Raw genomic sequence first — 17,776 nt, 5'->3', positions numbered from 1 at the left:
TCATTATGAGACAAAAATCTCGTTATAAAAAAAAAAATCTCATTACTAGAAAAAACGTTTGTTATTATGCAAGGAAAAACATGGCATTATTATAAGGAAAATTTATTTAGTTATTTCCAGAAAAAAAATCCTGTTATTACGAGAAAAAATTTGATTATGAAGAAAACATATAGTATTACATACAACGGGGAAAAAAATCTACTACGATTTTTAAAAAAAGATTTTGTTATTATGAGAAAATCGTTTTATTAATACAAGAAAACATTCTGTATTACAAGGAAAAAATCTTTGAAAAAAAAAATGTCCCAGTATTAAAGAAAAAAAAAAAAACCTCATTGGGAAATGAGAAAAATATCCGATTATTACTAGAAAAACATCTTATTATTAAAGCATCACATTACAGTTTGCATACCACCTGAACCGCTCTACAGACGATGCCATCTCTCATCTTCTCCACACATCACTCACTCACCTGGACACTAGGAGGGGGAATTAAGTTAAAATGCTCTTTGTCGACTACAGTTCAGTATGTAATCCCATAACTTCCTCCACACTCACCACCAAGCTGGAGCACCTGTGTCAGTGGATCTCAGCCTCCCTCACTCTCAGCACTGGAGCCCCCCAGGGTTGTATTTTGAGCCCCCTGCTGTACTCCTATGACTGCATAGCCACTACCAGCTTCACCACTGTAATCAAATTTGCTGATGACACTGTCGTGGTGGGCCTGACCTCTGACAACGACGAGACAGCCTACCTGGAGAAGATTGGAAATCTGGAGAACTAGAACAATCTCCTTCTGAGCATTAGCGAGACAAAAGAGCTGATAGTGGACTTTAGCACTAAGCAGGAGAGGAACTACCAGACTCTCGTCATCAACAGAAGCCCAGTGGAGAGAGTGGACAACTTCAGATACCTTGGTGTCCACATCACGCCGGACCTGTCATGGTCCTGTCACATCAACACCGTGGTGAAAAAGGCCCGGCAGCGTCTCTTCCACCTTAGACGTTTGAGAGTCTTTAGACTCAGTGCTCAGGAATTTCTACTCCTGCACCAAAGAGCACATCCTGACGGGAAACATCACGACCTGGTTTGGAAACAGCACCATGCAGGACAGACGAGCTCTACAGAGGGTGGTGTGATTAGCTGAGCGCATCATCCGCACCGAGCTCCCTGACCTGCACTCGATTTACAGCAAGCGGTGCTGGACCAAAGCCAGGAAGATGGTGAAGGACCTCAGCCATCCCAACAATGGACTGTTCTCTCTGTTGCGGTCTGGAAAGCGATTTCTCTCCATGAAGACCAACACAGAGAGACTGAGAAGGAGCTTCTTCCCGCAGGCGATAAGGTCTCTCAACCACAACACAACACAGGACTAGTACCATCTTTTGTTTTTTAAACATCCACAATCATGACACTGTCTTTTGCACTCATCCTGGACATTCAGACACTTATGGACACATTTACGCACACTTACACATTAAAATGTTTTATTTCTGGATTATTGCACACAAGTCACTTTAATAAGATACTTTTCATGCATATTTGCTATAGTGTATTTGCTATACAGATATGTCTTTATTTGTACAGAATATTTTTTTTATCCTAGTTAAATTTATTTTTTTTATTGTATTTCTTTTTTATTTATATTTATTTCTTATCGATAAGCTTCATTTTTAAAGTCACGGGTGGTTGTATAAGCATTTCACCGCATATCATACTGTGTATGACTGTGCACTGTATGTGACAAATAAAATTTAAACTTGATTACAGCATGAGAAAATCAGAAGTGGAATAAAAGAGGAATAAAAAAAAACAATAAGATGGCGATCATGTGGTCTGATGTAAAAGTAGTGTAGTGTGTAGTGTTTTATTACTCTTACACTGCTACAATAAAAAAATTGTAAAAATTGTCATGTTAATTATAAAACGGAACATAATCACTTCTGATTTAATTAAAACGTGACACTTATACTGTAGCTATTTACAAAGCTTTCTGTTGCTGAAATGTCTTAAATGCTTTGAAGTTGAAATTACTTTTAAATTTAACTACTAAAACGAACCTGGATTTAAATTCTGTGCTATTCTTCATTTATCTGACCAATTTTTAAACCAGCGTGTAACCCTTATGTCGTCATTAGCAAGAAATCAAAAGTGATACCCGTAATAACACACACACATTACAGGAGTTCGTATAGAAACATGACAGTAATCTTTATTTCCGTTTGCCACAGTGATACCAAAATCTTTAAACACACACATCTCATCACATCATATAACCAATCTGAGAACAGCGAGGCGATACAAACAACTCTAATTTTACACGTTCCCATCCGCGCACAGTAAGAAGAGGAGATCTAGTTAGCACGGTTCGTTTATCTCCATACGGACCAGAGTGCAAGTCTGTACCTCAAGGAGAGCTGGAAGAATCGGGAACACAGTGCAGTCAGAGCGACATGACAGTCGGACCAGGCGTCGGCAGGCGTGCATCAGAGACGCTCAGTGTTATTACAGATATACCGTATGGCACTTTGTCAGCTTTGAGCACACATACACACACACGCACACACACACACACACACTCAGTCGTACAATGTTAGAGGAATATTGCATCGGATTGTTAGATTTTGCGCTCAGTGTCACACAGCCCTTTAAGATGACAGAATAAGGCTTTAGTTTCTGACATACAGAATATTTTACACCACAATAATACAACCGTTTATTAACTAATAATAAAATAAAAAGAATACTAATATGACATGGAAATAATCAAACCAGTAGTTTTGGAGGTCAATCATACCTGAAAGTCAATTCATCAATCGATCAATCAAAAAGGAATCTACAAAATTTTATATATATATATAAAAAAAAAAAAAACAACAACAATATAACAAATGGTGAACCTGGAGTTCATTAAGTTTCTTTATATTGCAGGATTGAACTTTGACCTTTCACACTGGAAAGCGACGTGGCATCTGAGGGCGAGAAACCGGACTCGTTATGCAGCTTGATTAAAGATGTTTTTTTTGTTGTTGTTTTTTTACATTTAATAGTAAATTAAAGTTTAAAAAAATTACAATGGATTGCCATGTTTGTATGAATTGCATTTTGCATATATATTTTTTCTTTTTTTTTAAAAATATATAATTAAATTTTTTTTAAGTCATGATTTGATTCTTCCAAGAAATGATTACAAACTAATTCTTTATTATTATTTTTTTCTCTTTTTTTAAATTAAATTAAATTTTATTTATATAGCGCTTTTGACAATGACCATTGTTAAAAGCGCTATATAAATCAAATTTATTAAATTAAACTCCCACTAGTTTTTTTGATCATGCTAAATTATTTTTTTTAATCATAAATAATAAAAGCATCCTATGTAAAAAGTCTGATGCAGAATTAACTATTTTTTTCTCGATTATCTTTTTTTTTTCCAGAACAGAAAATCATTCACTTTTCATTCGCTTTACATTTCATTAATCAGGAAATCGTGATATGATTATATATTTATATATTTCTTTCTGTAAAGTCAATATACTGGTTTGTAAGTGCAGGCGACTTGCAGTGGTTCTGGTCCTTTACATCCCATAATAGTAACAATACAAGTAGTAACAACACACATTCCGGGGATTCAACCTTAAGTCGGAGACATCAAGGGCGTTCGATTGGCCGAGGCCGTCAGGTCCCGCCCCTTTCTCCAGCGATGATATTGCATAAAGAGGTTGAGCCCAGGTCTTTAGCATAGCAGCTGATTGATTGACAGGTGACCAGTCGTTCAAATCCGAGGAGGCGGGGTCACGCTTTTGGGGGCGTTGGGGGGGGGGGGGCTGATGCGATGTCTGGAGTGTTCATGCAAACCCTTACACATATACACACACCATTCTTTTTTTACACACACACACACACACACACACATCCTGGATATCTGAGGTTTGTGTTATAGAGGGGGCGGAGGGGCGGGTCTCTGAGGCAGGAGCTGACTGGCAGGAGGAGGTGGGGGTCTGTGGGGGGAGAAGAGAGAGAGAGAGAGAGAGAGAGAGCGTGAGACAGTGAGAGAGTATAAGTAAGACAGAAAGAGATAGAGATGAAAGAATGAGAGAGAATGGAGGAAAAGCAAAATGAGAGAAAAAAATACAGAAAACAATATGAGAGAGAGACAGAGAAAGAGGGAAAAAGACAATGTGAGAGAGACAGGAAGTAAGGGAAGGACAGAAAGAAAGGAAAGCAAGAGAACACAGATATAGAAGCCAGAGAGAAAGAGAGGTGGAAAGAAGGAGAGAGATGGAGAAGGAAAAAGAGGCGGAAAGAAAGAGAGATGAGCAAAAAGAAGAATTTATGAGAGAGATAGAGAGAAACAGAGAGAGGCATATAAAGAGACAGAAAGAGAAAGAGAGAGTCAGGCAGAAAGAGAGATAGACAAAGAGGCCGGAAGAGAGCATAAGAGAGACAAAGAAAGACAATGGTAAAGACAGAGGGACATAGAGAAAAAGAAAAGAACGATAGCGAGAGAGGGACAGATAGTGAGACACAGAGGAAGAAAGAGAGTGAGATGCAGACAGAAAGACAGCATGCAGACAAGAGAAAGAATGAACATGGGACAATGAGACCAAAAGCAGGAGAGATGAGACACAGTGAGAAATACACAGAGAGACAATAAAAGAATGATGGAAATAATGCATATAGAAAGAGAAGAAAGAGGGATGAAAGAGAGAAAGATCAAGACAGAGACAGATAACGAGAGTAAGAGGAAGAATGAGAGAGAGAAAAGGAGAGAGAAAACAAGATATCTAATTCTCCGCTGTAATGTCTGCATCAAACTTTAACCCCTTACCGTCCTCTTACAACTGAACCTGCACTTCTACCCCAGAACGCATAGACGCTACGAACGTGAGCGTGTAATCCGTGTAAATATACAGGACGTATACGTTCCATATATAAAGTGAGGATGTGTGGGCGTTACCGTGCAATCGCCGGGCGTGGAGGTCTGGGGGCGTACGCCGGCGCTGAGGACGAGGTCCTACTCGTGTGAACCACCTGTACAAACACAATGTTTAAAAAAAAAAATGAATTATAATAAAAATAAAACAAACACTCGGTCAGTAAAGCGGAAGCAGAAGGAGGACATTCCCGCAGGAGCTGAGCGCGACAGAAAGAGCTGACGCGTCCACCTACGTCTGAAACACAGGCACTGAACTGTCTGTCACTTTCCTATTCGATTAGTGCATTATTGATACTGCAGGATTAAGTCTTATATATAATGATTAGTTAGAGCGCATTCATGCTATCACTTTAGAGACGTGTATTCATTTTATGAGATGTATTAACTGACCCAGTACTTGTTGATCAGTCAGGGTGTCATGACTGATCGTGAGTTCGATTCCCGGGTGATGCAGTAACCTCTTGCAGCTGGAGGTCTAGAGAGAGCAGATTGGCCGAGCTCTCTCAGAGGGGAGGGATGACAGATACTTAGTGTTCTTACATTAATCACGACTCTACAGCCAATCAGGGGCATCTGTGAGCTCACGCAAGCGGAAGGAGCGGATAGCACTGTCCTCAGAGTGTGTTACGCCGCCCCCAATGGTGCGTGAGCAATCAGTTCGAAAAAATTCGGTCAGCTGGCGTCACATTGTTCAAAGAACACGCGTGATAGTCTTTGGCTCTCTTGACTGAGTGGTAGTAGTAGCCTTAATGTGGGAGCCCCCTAGTGACGGGGAGAAATTGAACATAATATAAATTATATACAGTGAAACCTCGGATTGCGAGTAACTGGGTTTGCGAGTGTTCCGCAAGACGAGCAAAGATTTTTAATAAATTTTGACTTAAAAAATGAGCAAGTCTTGGTTTACGAGTACCGAGTATTGAGTATCATGTATCACGCATGCGCTTCTTGTTTTGACGCCGAGCGTCACGTGATCACAACTGAGCCAACAGTTTTTCTCTCTCTTGTGCTGTGGAATTGTGGGTAATCGTCTTCCCTGTTGGGTCTTAGTGCCCATCTCTTACTGGTATAATCAACATCCGTACACGCATTTTTTTCCCCTCAGTCTGTCGTTGTGTGTGCATGCATAATTTGACACTGGGCCGGTTCACATACTCTCTCTCTCGCCTTTAGTGTGTGTGTGTGTGTCAAATTATGCGCACGCACATAACGACAGACCCAAACCCACACACACTCAGCGCCTGCGCACATAAATGGAAACACTTACCTGTCGGAATTTATTTGTACTTTTTTTTAAAAAGGTAAAGTGCGGGTTAATTTGTTTAATTTTAACTTTATATTTTAGATTCATTATGTTTATGTATTTATTTTTTGGGCTGTTAAACGAATAATTTAAGTTTCCATTATTTCTTATGAAAAAAATTAAATTTGGTTTACGAATGTTTTGGAATACGAGCTAGCTTCCGAAATGAATTATGCTCGTAATCCAAGGTTCCACTGTATATATATATATATATATATATATATATATATATGCGTTCGAGTTAAACTGGGACTTATGATAAATTTATGGCGATTGACAAATACAGACTTCAAGCACAAGCGGTACAGAGATGAGACTCTTTCTAAAGAACTCAAAGAGTGGCCAGTGCAGTCGTTCCTGTGAACAGTCAAAGAGTGGAACGCCTGATCCAGAAGAGATGCATCAGTTTGTGTGAACTGTACACACACTCATTCACCAACACCACTTGCACGTTACAGGAACTCGGCTGGGAGTCATCGCCACATCACCTCGCTCCAAGCCATTTCCACACGTTTGGGCCATTTAAGGAGTTCCTGGGAGGCCAGGGTTTCAGACATGAAGCAGGCAGTCGGATCATGACTTTGTCCAAGCACTGGTGAAACACTGGGATAAGTGCACGAATGTAGCAGGAGATTATATAGAGAAATAAAGTGAGTTTTTACTCTCATAACTGTGTTCTGTACTTTCAAAAGTCCCGTTTTGATTTGAATGTGTATATTCGTCTGCATCTCTTCCAGCTTTCCATGGTTACTGCATTCAGCTGTAAATCTGCCTGGTATCACAGACAAACTCGAAGCGATATGGATAAGACTTATTACTTAAAAAAAAAAAAAAAAAAAAAAAGAAATAGCGTTTTTTTTGCCATAAATAAATCAGCTCATGAGACATGCCTAGGCTTTAAGCACAAACCTGAAACATTATCCCTTAGGAAAGGTACAGTAAAGACCAAGAGGAGAAGCCATGCTTGAGGTTTAAAGTTATTATAGCAGCCCCACAAAACCTCTACAGGATCTAGGGGGATGATCGAGGTTTTGTGGTTGAGAAGAGAGAAAGGGGAGAGGAGAGGAGAGGAGATGAGAGGATGAATAAGCAGGGACAGTCGCGGCCCATGGTACCAGATAAAGCCTGACTGATCTCGTCTCTGATTGGTCAGAAGGCGTTGATTGATTTTCCATAACAGCAGCACTCGTTCTATTGCGTTATCGTTTCTATAGCAACAGCTTGATAGCACAGGGACGATGCTGCGCATAAGTCAAATTGTGTGCGTGTGTGTGTGTGTGTGTGTGTGTAAACAAAAATGTTTGTATTGTCCAGGGTTTAATCCAGCCTGCTGTGACCTCATAGAAGAAGACCCGCCCCCGTCGACTTCTTGTTCAGAAAGGGCGTGGCTTAGCAGTAGCTCATATACATTGACACTTAAACTGAGGAAGTGTTTTATTTTTTTGTATCGGCTGCGGTTTAAACCAGCCCTTCTATGACATCATAAAAGAAGAACCCCTCCCCCTACTTGTTCACTGTAAAGCGTCTGAGGTTTATTATTATCTATTCCGCTGGGGCACTAACAGACTCTGCTTTGACTTGTCAATGAAATAGTAAAATACGGGACCTTTAAAAGAGATGTTGCTGTTGTAGGAAAATCATCAACTCATTTTATCTATATGCATACACTGGGAACATAGTTACCTCTTCAGCTGGCAATAACTGAGCCTGATGCTTTATAATACACAGAAAGAGAGAGAGAGAGAGAGAGAGAGAGAGAGAGAGAGGGAGATCGTTATTAATAATCTTAATTACACTACAGAGCCGTAAGCCAACGTGAAATACTGATCATTATGATCATCATGATTGATAGTTAAAATTGTACATCATGCAGAATTTCGTTTAAGCTGGACGGGCGCAGACCCACAATGAGTCCCAGTCTACGTCTATTAAAGCCTTTTAAGAAGAAAGTCTGATTAGTTCTATTACTTGGAATCCAAGTGAGTGTGTGTGTGTTTGTGTTTTTATTTTGTGTGTGTGTGTAAGTGTGTGCTGTTGACTCACTCCGTCTTTCACTATGCTGTTGGGGTTCCCACGCTGACCCGCAGGCGCCCGGCTGTTGTTGGTCTGTGGCTTGGCGTCCGCTCTGAAAAAGGCCAGACGCACAAACACTATTTCTTATGAAGAAATTCGCTCTGAGACAAAACAGTGTCCAAGATTTCCCAAAAGAGCAGAGACATAATAACCACTATAATAACACACTTTCAGGTGTTTTCTCTCTTTTTTTGTTTCTTGGCCTCTGGTTTGTACAATTGTAACAAAATTGGGTGAAAATTTAATATCGCATCGGGATTTTTATAAAATCATGATACTTATATAGAATCGCAATATTAATCGAATCGGCACAGAGGTATCGTGATAATATTGTATCGGGAGGTGACTGGGTATCCTGTCCTGTTAGCTGAAGTGATGCATAGCAGACAGCTAGTGGTTTGACACCACAATGCAGCCGTCACTCAAATATTTTGAGTGAGTAAATAATTTTGGGACTTGATTCCGCTTGATTTTTTCTATCTACAGCCGGTGACATCGTTAGGGAAAAAGCGAATCGGAGCTGCGCACTCACTCGTAACCGCGGGAGCGTTTTCTCCTGCCAAAGCGTCGCTGTAGCTCATTCCTCTTGAAAAACACGAAGAGACCCAAGAGCAGCAGAGGAAGAACCAGGAAGAAGAAAACGAGCAGACCGTCTCTCACTGAAGTGTCTTTATCTGTGTGTGTGTGGGAGAGAGAGAGAGAGAGAGAGAGAGAAGGGTGATGAATTCTGCATTCTGAAGGCGTTTTCTATAACAGCAGCCGTGCCAGTTTTATATTAATATTAACACATCCTGTCATCGTTTCCATGGTTACGGTTTCCACAAGGTCTTAAACAGATTATTCAAAAAACATGTACAGCGTGACAGGAGGTCACGTTTGGAGTGTACCGTTCCAGGTGGGGCCGCTGTCTATACTGCCCCCGTACCCCGCGAATTCACACGACGGTGGCTCCCATCCGTAATCACAGTGGCAGTTCTTGTTGCTGTTGCACACCTATGATAAGTCAACCACACACACTCCCAGGATCAGCTTTCAAGACATACAGGACAGCAGCCAGGCAATATGGGTAATAAGGATTAGAGCAGAGGACACGTACTCCATGGCCGTGGCATTTGCTCTGTACATCACAGTCGTACTTCAGCTCGTCTGCGCTCTTACACTCGTAGTTTAAACAAACCTGGAATGACATTAAAACCACAGCGTGAAGCATAAAAAAAAAAAAACTTGTGTTGAAGAATTCTACAAGGAACATTCAATTCAATCCGGGATGTGAAACGTATCGATCTTTTCTTCTCTCTTTACGCAATGCTCTTTTTCTGCTTCTTAAAATTTTTACCTTTCTTTCGTAGTAAATACAGGTAGTCCCCGATTTACGAACGAGTTCTGTCCCGGGAGCATGTCCGTAAGTCTAATTTGTTTTTAAGTCTGACAAAGTGAGTCTTATATGCCTCTAACACGAAAATATACGACGTAAAGCATACCAATCCACTTGACTAACTCTGTCCCCTTTCCCCGCACTGCCATCATGTGGTCAAAATCCATAACCGCGCCTAAAGAAACGAACCTCGCACGTGAAATGTTGTCTCCGCTCATTTAAATCACAAGGGGAATCCCGGACACCAGAAGAAATTTCCCCATAAGAACTAGTGTTGGAAAGGACAGTCCCCTTCCACCACAACAATCCTCGAGGGGGTTTCGCTCTTTTTTTTTTTGGCCTCTGCTTTGTACGGCAGCCATTTTCACTAGAAATCTATCCAGAGAGTTTTTTTTTTCTGCGCTGCACACTTGCACAACTGTTCATGAACAAGGACAAATTTTTAGGCCCTTTTTTTTTAGATGTAAAACCGATTTGTTCGTGCTGTGGGGCGTTTGTTGTCTCTCCAGGACTGTCTCCCAGACTGATTCACTGAAACCAGTAATATCATGCAATGTTTTTTAATATATACATTTCTTCGTCTTCTTTTTATTATTATTGCAGTATGAATGCAACTTTATCTTTAATCATAATATACATTTTAAACAAACCTGAAAAACATTAAATACTGAAACATTTGAGTTTTGGACTTTTCTCACCACTGTGAGACATTGTTGTTGGGTGTGCCATTGCGTGTGTGTGTGTGTATGTGTGTGTGAGAGACCTTGTTTTCTCCACACTTGGTGCCCTCGTTGACCATGCCCGGGTCGGGAACGTCGGTGCCCATACGGAAGTCCACTCCATAGCACATGGTGTTGTCGTGGAGGGGGGTGTGGCTGATGGAGGGCTTGATGCCGAACACGACGATGTTCTGGATGTTCTGGATTTTCTCCAGCTCGCACTGCAGCTTCCCACACATGGCATTCCTGATAGAGAGAGAGAGAGAGAGAGAGAGACTGCAAACTCAGAGCAAAGGATGCCAAAGGAGTGAGACGCTGAACGTCCTGCGCTCGTTATTTAGCCAATTCCTAATACTCTCAGGACATAGACTCTGAGTGCCTCTTGCTTATTGTTTGTTTATTGTTTACCTAAACATACATGTAAACATGTTGTTAAGACGATATGTTCATTCAGAGCAGGATGTGGGCTGTATATTTCTGCATTAGAATGAGAAGGGGGATATAGAGGCGCATAAAAGGACAGAGAAAGAGACAAAATATTGGTAGAAACTGAGAGATAGATAAATAGAGAGAATGAGAGAGGGGGATACGAGGCGGCATCGCAGTTAGCTCCGTTTACAAGCTCAGTTTTTCCGTGATAAAACAGCAGACGTAGTAACGCACGCGGTTGCACCGGACAGTGTCTTTTGGCACGCTGACTAATGGAGGTCAGTGCGTCCTGTGCGCGCAGCCTTGTGCTGCCATCTGGTGGCGTGTTACAAAAATGGTCTTAAAACTTGAGAGACAGAGCGAGACAGAGTGGGAGAAAGACAGTGAGAGAAAACGAAAGACAAAGAAAGAGACAGAAAGCAGGACAGAGGTGGACAATGAGAAACCAGAGAGTGTGAGAGAGAGTGACAGTGAAAGCACTAGAGAGATGGTGAGAGAGATTTCGTGTGTGTGTGTGTGTGTGTGTGTGTGTGTCTGTCTCTCCTCTACCTGCTCTCACACTTCTTCATGTTGTGGAGCTGATAGCCGCAGTTTCCGAAGCGATCGCCTTTAGAGTTCACGTCTTTGAAGCAGGCCTCGGGAGCGGCTTTGGCCTCTGAGCGAAAACACACACACACACACACTTATTGAGATTTCCTGCTTCCCGGCACTGTCCAGTTGCACTGTCCGACACGCCTACACTGCGCTCAGTACTCACTGGGACCGAACAGGGCCTGGCACTGGCTGTCGGAGTGCTGGCACATGCCGTTGTAGCAGTAAGCCACGCCCTTTTGGCACGGGTGCCCGTTCTGTTTGAAGACGTCGGGTTGGCACAGGGCGGACGAGCCGCTGCAGTACTCGGGCAGGTCGCACTCGTCTGTACTGCTCCGGCACACGGTGCCGCCGGGGAGGAACTGACGAGAGACGGGGACGGGGTTAGACAGGGGGCTTTATAATGAGTAATAACGTCAATGTGTGGGTGTGTGTGTGTGTGAGTGTGTGTGTTACCCTGCAGCGCTTGCAGCACACTCCAAACGCACACTGAGCTCCAGCTCGGAGTTTACACGTCTTAGGCTCACAGCAGGGGTCCTTCTCACACTCCTGAAACACACACACACACACACAAGAGGTGATTAACGTTGATGTACACCAACACGCCCTCGTGTTACAGACGGTCGAGGCGTCCTGACCTCCGCGGAGCCGCAGTCACACTCCTCTCCCACGTCCACCAGCTTGTTGCCGCAGTAGGGGGCGCTGTAGGCCTCGTCGGGTCGCGGCACGTTCAGCAGGCAGCCTCCTCCGGCGTTCAGGATCAAGTTCTCAAAGTCATCCGCGCTGCAGCTGCTGAAGTTCCGCGAGCCGCTGAGAGAGAGAGAGAGAGAGAGAGAGAGAGAGAGAGAGTTAACGGGGTGAATAAACCAGAAGAGAAAAAGAAAGAGGGTGAGAAGAGATGACACAGAGAGAAAAAATGAGAGAAAATCTGTAAGTAGAAGAGAAGGGACAACATGAGAAAAAGAAAAATTTTGAGACAAGAGAATAAGACAAAATTCAATTCAATTCAATTCAATTTTATTTGTATAGCGCTTTTAGCAATTTTCATTGCCGCAAAGCAGCTTTACATAGTCAAAAGAGAAGAGACAGATGAAAGAGAAGGAAAGAGGAGAGGAGAGGAGAGGAGAGGAGAGGAGAAAAGAAAAAGATATGAGAAGGGAAGAAGAGGAGAGGAGAAGACAGAAGAGACAAAAGGGAGAAATCAGAAATACACTCTATACATTGTTAACGTGGTAAATGACTATTCTAGCTGCAAATGTCCGGTTTTTGGTGCAATATCTACATACTGGGGTCCAGATCCAGCAACTATGACTCCAGTGTTCTAAGGGTGGAGTGTGTTCGCTCACCCTCGCTCCTTGTAATCATCAGAAGGCTCATGGATGATTAGGAAGCCCTTGTGCGATCATTAGCACAGCTGAAAACAGTTTAGCTGGTTAGAGAAGCTATAAGACTGACCTTCATTCGAGCAGGTTGAGTATCTGGAGCATCACATTCGTGGGGTCGATAAAACGCTCGAAATGGCCAGAAAAACTGGACTTTCATGTGAAACTTCATGTGACAGTCTATTCCTGTTCTTCGAAATAAAGGGCTATTCCATGCGAGAAATTGCCAAGGAACTGGAGATTTCCTACAACGGTGTGTATTACTCTCGTCAGAGAACAGCACAAACAGGATCTAACCAGAGTAGAAAGAGAAGTGGGAGGCCCCGCTGCGCAACTGAGCAAGAAGATCAGTACATTAGAGTCTCTAGTTTGAGAAACAGACGCCTGACAGGTCCTCAACTGGCAGCTTGCCCGCAAAAAACGCCAGTGGTAACATCTACAGTGAGGTGGCGGCTCCGGGATGCTGGCCTTCAGGGAGGGATGGCAAAGAAAAAGCCATATCCGAGACTGGCCGATAAACGTGAAAAATGAAAATGAGCTAAAGAACACAGACATTGGACGGAGGAGGATTGGAAAAAAACGTTATGGACGGACGAATCCTCGAAGTTTGAGGTGTTTGGATCACACAGAAGAACATTTGTGAGACGCAGAACAACTGAAAAGATGCCGGAAGAGTTCCTGACGCCACCGGTCAAGCGTGGTGGGGGTAACGTGACGGTCTGGGGTCGCTTTGGTGCTGGTAAGGTGGCAGATTTGTTTAGGGTAAAAGGGGTTTTGAATAAAGAAGGCTATCACTCCATTTTGCAATTCTGTAATCGTTGCGAATGGAGGATTCTTTGGCGAAAGCAAAGTTTGAAGGAAACAATTATTATTTCAAATGTATATCATTATTTCTAACATCGTCAATGTCTTTACTAAATTTTCTATTCATTTTCCAACTCATGTGGTAAATTAAAGTGCGACTTTTCATGGAAAACATAAAATTGTCTGGGTGACCCCAAACTTTTGAACGGTAGTGTATACATACATACACACACACACTCAGACTGGCCTGCATACATTCTCACGCACATGTTCGCACACTCTCATGCACCCACACACACTCGCGCACAAACTCACGATGCCGCCGAGTTCATGATGCAGTGGGTCACCCCACACTTGCAGTCTCTCCCGTCATCGTCGTGGTTCATCCCCAGATTGTGGCCGAGCTCATGAGCCACGATGGAGGCGAACGACGCCAAGTTATTATCGGTGAACTACACACACACACACACACACACATAGTACGAGTTAGTATGAGAGCGGTCACTGGGATCATGTCTCAGATGTGGTGTAATATGTGATTTGGCCGATGAGAGGCGAGAGTGAGGCTGAGTACCCCGTTGATCCCGCCCCCATGACTCCTGGAGCACGCCGTGCCCACGAACGCCATGCCCGCGGTGGACCCGTACCGCTTATTCCTGCAGACAGAGAAAGAGACATTAGGACTACAGCGGTAACACACGGCGCTGTACTCTGTTATACTCTACGATACGAGGTCACTAACAGGATGAGCTGGGCGCTGTCATGGCGACGGCGGGGCACGAGCTCCTTCTCCCTCCACTGAGTGAAGCGACCGAGCACCTCACCCGCGCTTCCGTCAGTACTGATCGGGTTCACCACCGACCAGATCTCCAACCCCACCAACACCACCCGGATATTCAGAGCCACGTACATCTGAGGGAGAGAGAGAGAGAGAGGGACGGGGAGAGAGAGAGAGAAAGAGAAAGAGAGAGAGAGAGGGACGGGGAGAGAGAAAGAGATGGGAAGACAGACAGAGGAAGGGAGATAAAGGGGAAAAAGTGGGGAAAAAAAGCAAAAGAGAGAGGAGAAGACAGAAAGAGAGGGGGAGAGAGAAACAAGAAGGGAGAATGATAGAGAAGGAGAAAGAAATTAAAAGAAAGGAAACAAGAGAAAGATAGGGAGACAAAACAAAAGGGGAGGCAGGAAGAAGGTGATGAAGGGGGAGAGAAAGAGAGAAAGAGAGAGAAATGGATATAGAGAGAGGGAGAAGAGAGGGGGGGGAGAGACAGGAAGGGGAAGAAAAAGACAAAAAAGGGAGAGGGAGAAGAAGGGAGCAAGGAGAGATAGAGAGGCAGAGAAAGAGAGCGCAGGAGGGAGAGAGAGATGGAAAATGATTGAGAGAGTGAAAGAGAAATAATTATATTAACATTTATAAAAAAGTAATAATAAAGAAATAAATGAGTAAAAATCACACTTCATTCCGCTTACGCTGTCGACGTAGTTGGCGAGCTGCACCATCTCCTCTCTCACCGCCGTGTGATTGCGGTTTGTGAAAATAAACTAAGGAAGAAAGGTCAAAGGTCAGCGTCAGATTAGCAGCTTTTGATGGAAGAAGGAAGGAAAGAAAGACGAGTGTGTGAGAAATCAGAACTGACCCTCTCGTTATCGACCACCAGCAGAAGCTCCACGTAATGTGTCTGGTGTAGCACCGCCCTCTTTTTCTACACACACACACACACACACACGCACACACACACACACAGGGTCAGGATTTACACAGTAGTACACTCAATCTGTGTGTAACCTCTTTCACCATCTCAGACAGACACTGACTCTGCTCAGATGAGCGACAGGTTGACCGGGCGTGACGGTGTGGGCGTGGTCAGGTGACACTCGGTCGCCATGGTGACGGGAGTGGGGCGTGCCGCAGGTGAAGGGCTCGGTCCTGACGTCCTTCATGCGGTAGACGATGTGCTCGTTACGTGACGAACCCTGCAGGGGCTCGATGCCGAAACTGGTGTTCTGCATGTGGATTACGCCTCTGAGACACACACACACACACACACACACACACATTATATATAAAACGTAAAGAACTTATTAGAAGAAATAAAATCCAGGATAGCTAATAAATATCTGTCACTCTTTCCTACCGCAATCCAGAGCAGAGACTCAGAGCAGCGGACGAGCCGTCTACGTCCTCCACGTAACCACGGTAATGACAGTGACCCTGAGACGGGGGGGAGATACCATATAAAATCAGTGTGGATAGAGACGGATAGACAGATAGACGGATAAATAGAAAGGCAGATAAACAGTCTGATAGATACATAGATAGATAGACAGACAGATAGAAAAATAGACAGAGACAAAAATAGAAAGATAGACAGACAGATAGACAGGAAGACAACCAGATAAATAGATAGACAGACGGGTAAAGATGAATACATGATAGATAAAAAGGCAGACAGACAGATACATAGATGGATAAATGTAGGACAGACAGACAGACAGACAGATAGATAGATAAGTAGATAGACAGATAGATAGATGTTTAGTCAGACAGACAGATAGATGGATAGATAGATAGATAGACAGACAGACAGATAGACAGACAGACAGACAGGCAGATAGATAGACAGACAGCTAGATAGACAGACAGACAGACAGACAGACAGACAGACAGACAGATAGACAGATAGATAGATAGATAGATAGATAGACAGACAGACAGATGGATAGACAGATAGATGGATAGATAGATAGATAGATAGATAGACAGACAGATGGATAGACAGATAGATGGATAGATAGACAGACAGACAGATGGATAGACAGACAAACAGATAGATAGACAGACAGACAAACCGACAGACAGACAGACAGATAGACAGACAGACAGACAGACAGACAGACAGACAGACAGATAGATAGACAGATAGATGGATAGATAGATAGATAGATAGACAGACAGACAGATGGATAGACAGATAGATGGATAGACAGATAGATGGATAGATAGACAGACAGACAGATGGATAGACAGATAGACAGATAGATAGACAGACAGACAAGGGGGGGCACAGGGGCACGGAGACGAGGCGGGGTACACCCTGGACAGGGTCGCTGAATTAGTTTTTCCTCTAATCACCTGACCTCACTTGATCTGTGTTTTTTTTAAACAACACAAAATAATACTTGCATACGGAGAGTCACGTGTAAAAGCAAGCGAGGCGGCGAGCTCATCGGAGTGACGCGGTTCTAGGCTCGGATCAGCGTGGGAGACGTTAACGAGATTCTGGCTCACTCTCATCCTCATTATTTTAACCAAAGTGTCCAGATGTACAGTTTGTACAGTAAGAGCTTCACGCAACACTTTTTTAAATAAAAATGTTTATTGTATCTTTACATAATGACGTGAAATCAGACATCATGTAAAAAAAAAAAAAGAACGAAACTACTGCTTACACTGCAGAGTCATCACTGGATCTGTGTGTGTGTGTGTGTGTGTGTGTGTGTGTGTGTGTGTGTGTGTGGATGTGTCCAAAAAAGCTGAATCACATTCCTGGCATAGAGTAATGGAAAAGTCTGACATCAGAGCTAAAAGCGCTCTCTCTCTCTCTCTCTCTCTCTCTCTCACACACACATACACACACACACACACACACTCGCTCTCTCTCTCTCTGCGCATGCAACGTTTTTGAAAGACTGCTGTTTTTCACCCCTCTGTCCACAGGTAATGATCTCAAACGTGTCCCCGTTCATTAAGGACGAGGCGATCATGAAGGAGCTGGCCCGCCTCGGGAAGTTCCTCGGCCCTATGAGAGCTATCCCGCTCGGGTGCGAGAGCTCCAACATGAGACACCTCCTGTCCCTCCACCAGCAGATTTTTAACAGAAGAGACACTGAATGTAAATTTTAAGTGTGAAGAAGGGGAGAAAAGCTACACTGTCAATCACCGAGCGGCTGAGGTCATCGGAGTGCAGTGATGAAGGACACAAAAGGCTGAGCTGTACACACGGAGTTTGGGGGGGGGGGGGGGGGGGCGGTGGGTCACAAGTCACAGCTCAAACAGGTCAGTCCTGAACGAACACTAACAAACACTGTGTAGAGTATAGAACCTGAGGACTGTACTGCATTCAGCCAGTGACCCCGCCCCTAACGTCTGCAACAGAAAGGTAC

General features: G+C 43.5%; 1 protein-coding gene across 3 annotated transcripts in view; it reads right to left on the bottom strand.

Moving 5' to 3' along the window:
- Positions 1–2,186: 2,186 nt before the first annotated feature.
- Positions 2,187–17,776, bottom strand: part of adam9 (ADAM metallopeptidase domain 9) — a 28,694-nt gene continuing 13,104 nt past the window's right edge. For 2 of the 3 annotated variants that reach the window (XM_053503948.1, XM_053503949.1), the window contains exons 5-23: positions 15,748–15,824; positions 15,428–15,635; positions 15,250–15,315; positions 15,083–15,154; positions 14,358–14,527; positions 14,190–14,271; positions 13,931–14,067; positions 12,068–12,239; positions 11,886–11,978; positions 11,596–11,791; positions 11,388–11,493; positions 10,454–10,655; positions 9,412–9,492; positions 9,203–9,308; positions 8,848–8,989; positions 8,286–8,367; positions 7,926–7,955; positions 4,961–5,034; positions 2,187–4,001 (exon numbers count right to left, since the gene is read on the bottom strand). In XM_053503948.1, coding sequence (XP_053359923.1) covers positions 3,938–4,001; positions 4,961–5,034; positions 7,926–7,955; positions 8,286–8,367; positions 8,848–8,989; positions 9,203–9,308; positions 9,412–9,492; positions 10,454–10,655; positions 11,388–11,493; positions 11,596–11,791; positions 11,886–11,978; positions 12,068–12,239; positions 13,931–14,067; positions 14,190–14,271; positions 14,358–14,527; positions 15,083–15,154; positions 15,250–15,315; positions 15,428–15,635; positions 15,748–15,824 — 2,160 coding nt within the window. In that variant the 3' untranslated portion in view covers positions 2,187–3,937. The remainder of the gene's footprint in view (positions 4,002–4,960; positions 5,035–7,925; positions 7,956–8,285; positions 8,368–8,847; positions 8,990–9,202; positions 9,309–9,411; positions 9,493–10,453; positions 10,656–11,387; positions 11,494–11,595; positions 11,792–11,885; positions 11,979–12,067; positions 12,240–13,930; positions 14,068–14,189; positions 14,272–14,357; positions 14,528–15,082; positions 15,155–15,249; positions 15,316–15,427; positions 15,636–15,747; positions 15,825–17,776) is intronic. The other variant, XM_053503950.1, reaches the window with a different exon arrangement.

Source organism: Clarias gariepinus, chromosome 9, assembly GCF_024256425.1.
Source record: "Clarias gariepinus isolate MV-2021 ecotype Netherlands chromosome 9, CGAR_prim_01v2, whole genome shotgun sequence".
In the NCBI taxonomy this organism is placed as follows: domain Eukaryota; kingdom Metazoa; phylum Chordata; class Actinopteri; order Siluriformes; family Clariidae; genus Clarias; species Clarias gariepinus.
The sequence above is the reverse complement of the archived record's forward strand: the minus strand, read 5'-3'. Positions and strand labels throughout refer to the sequence as shown.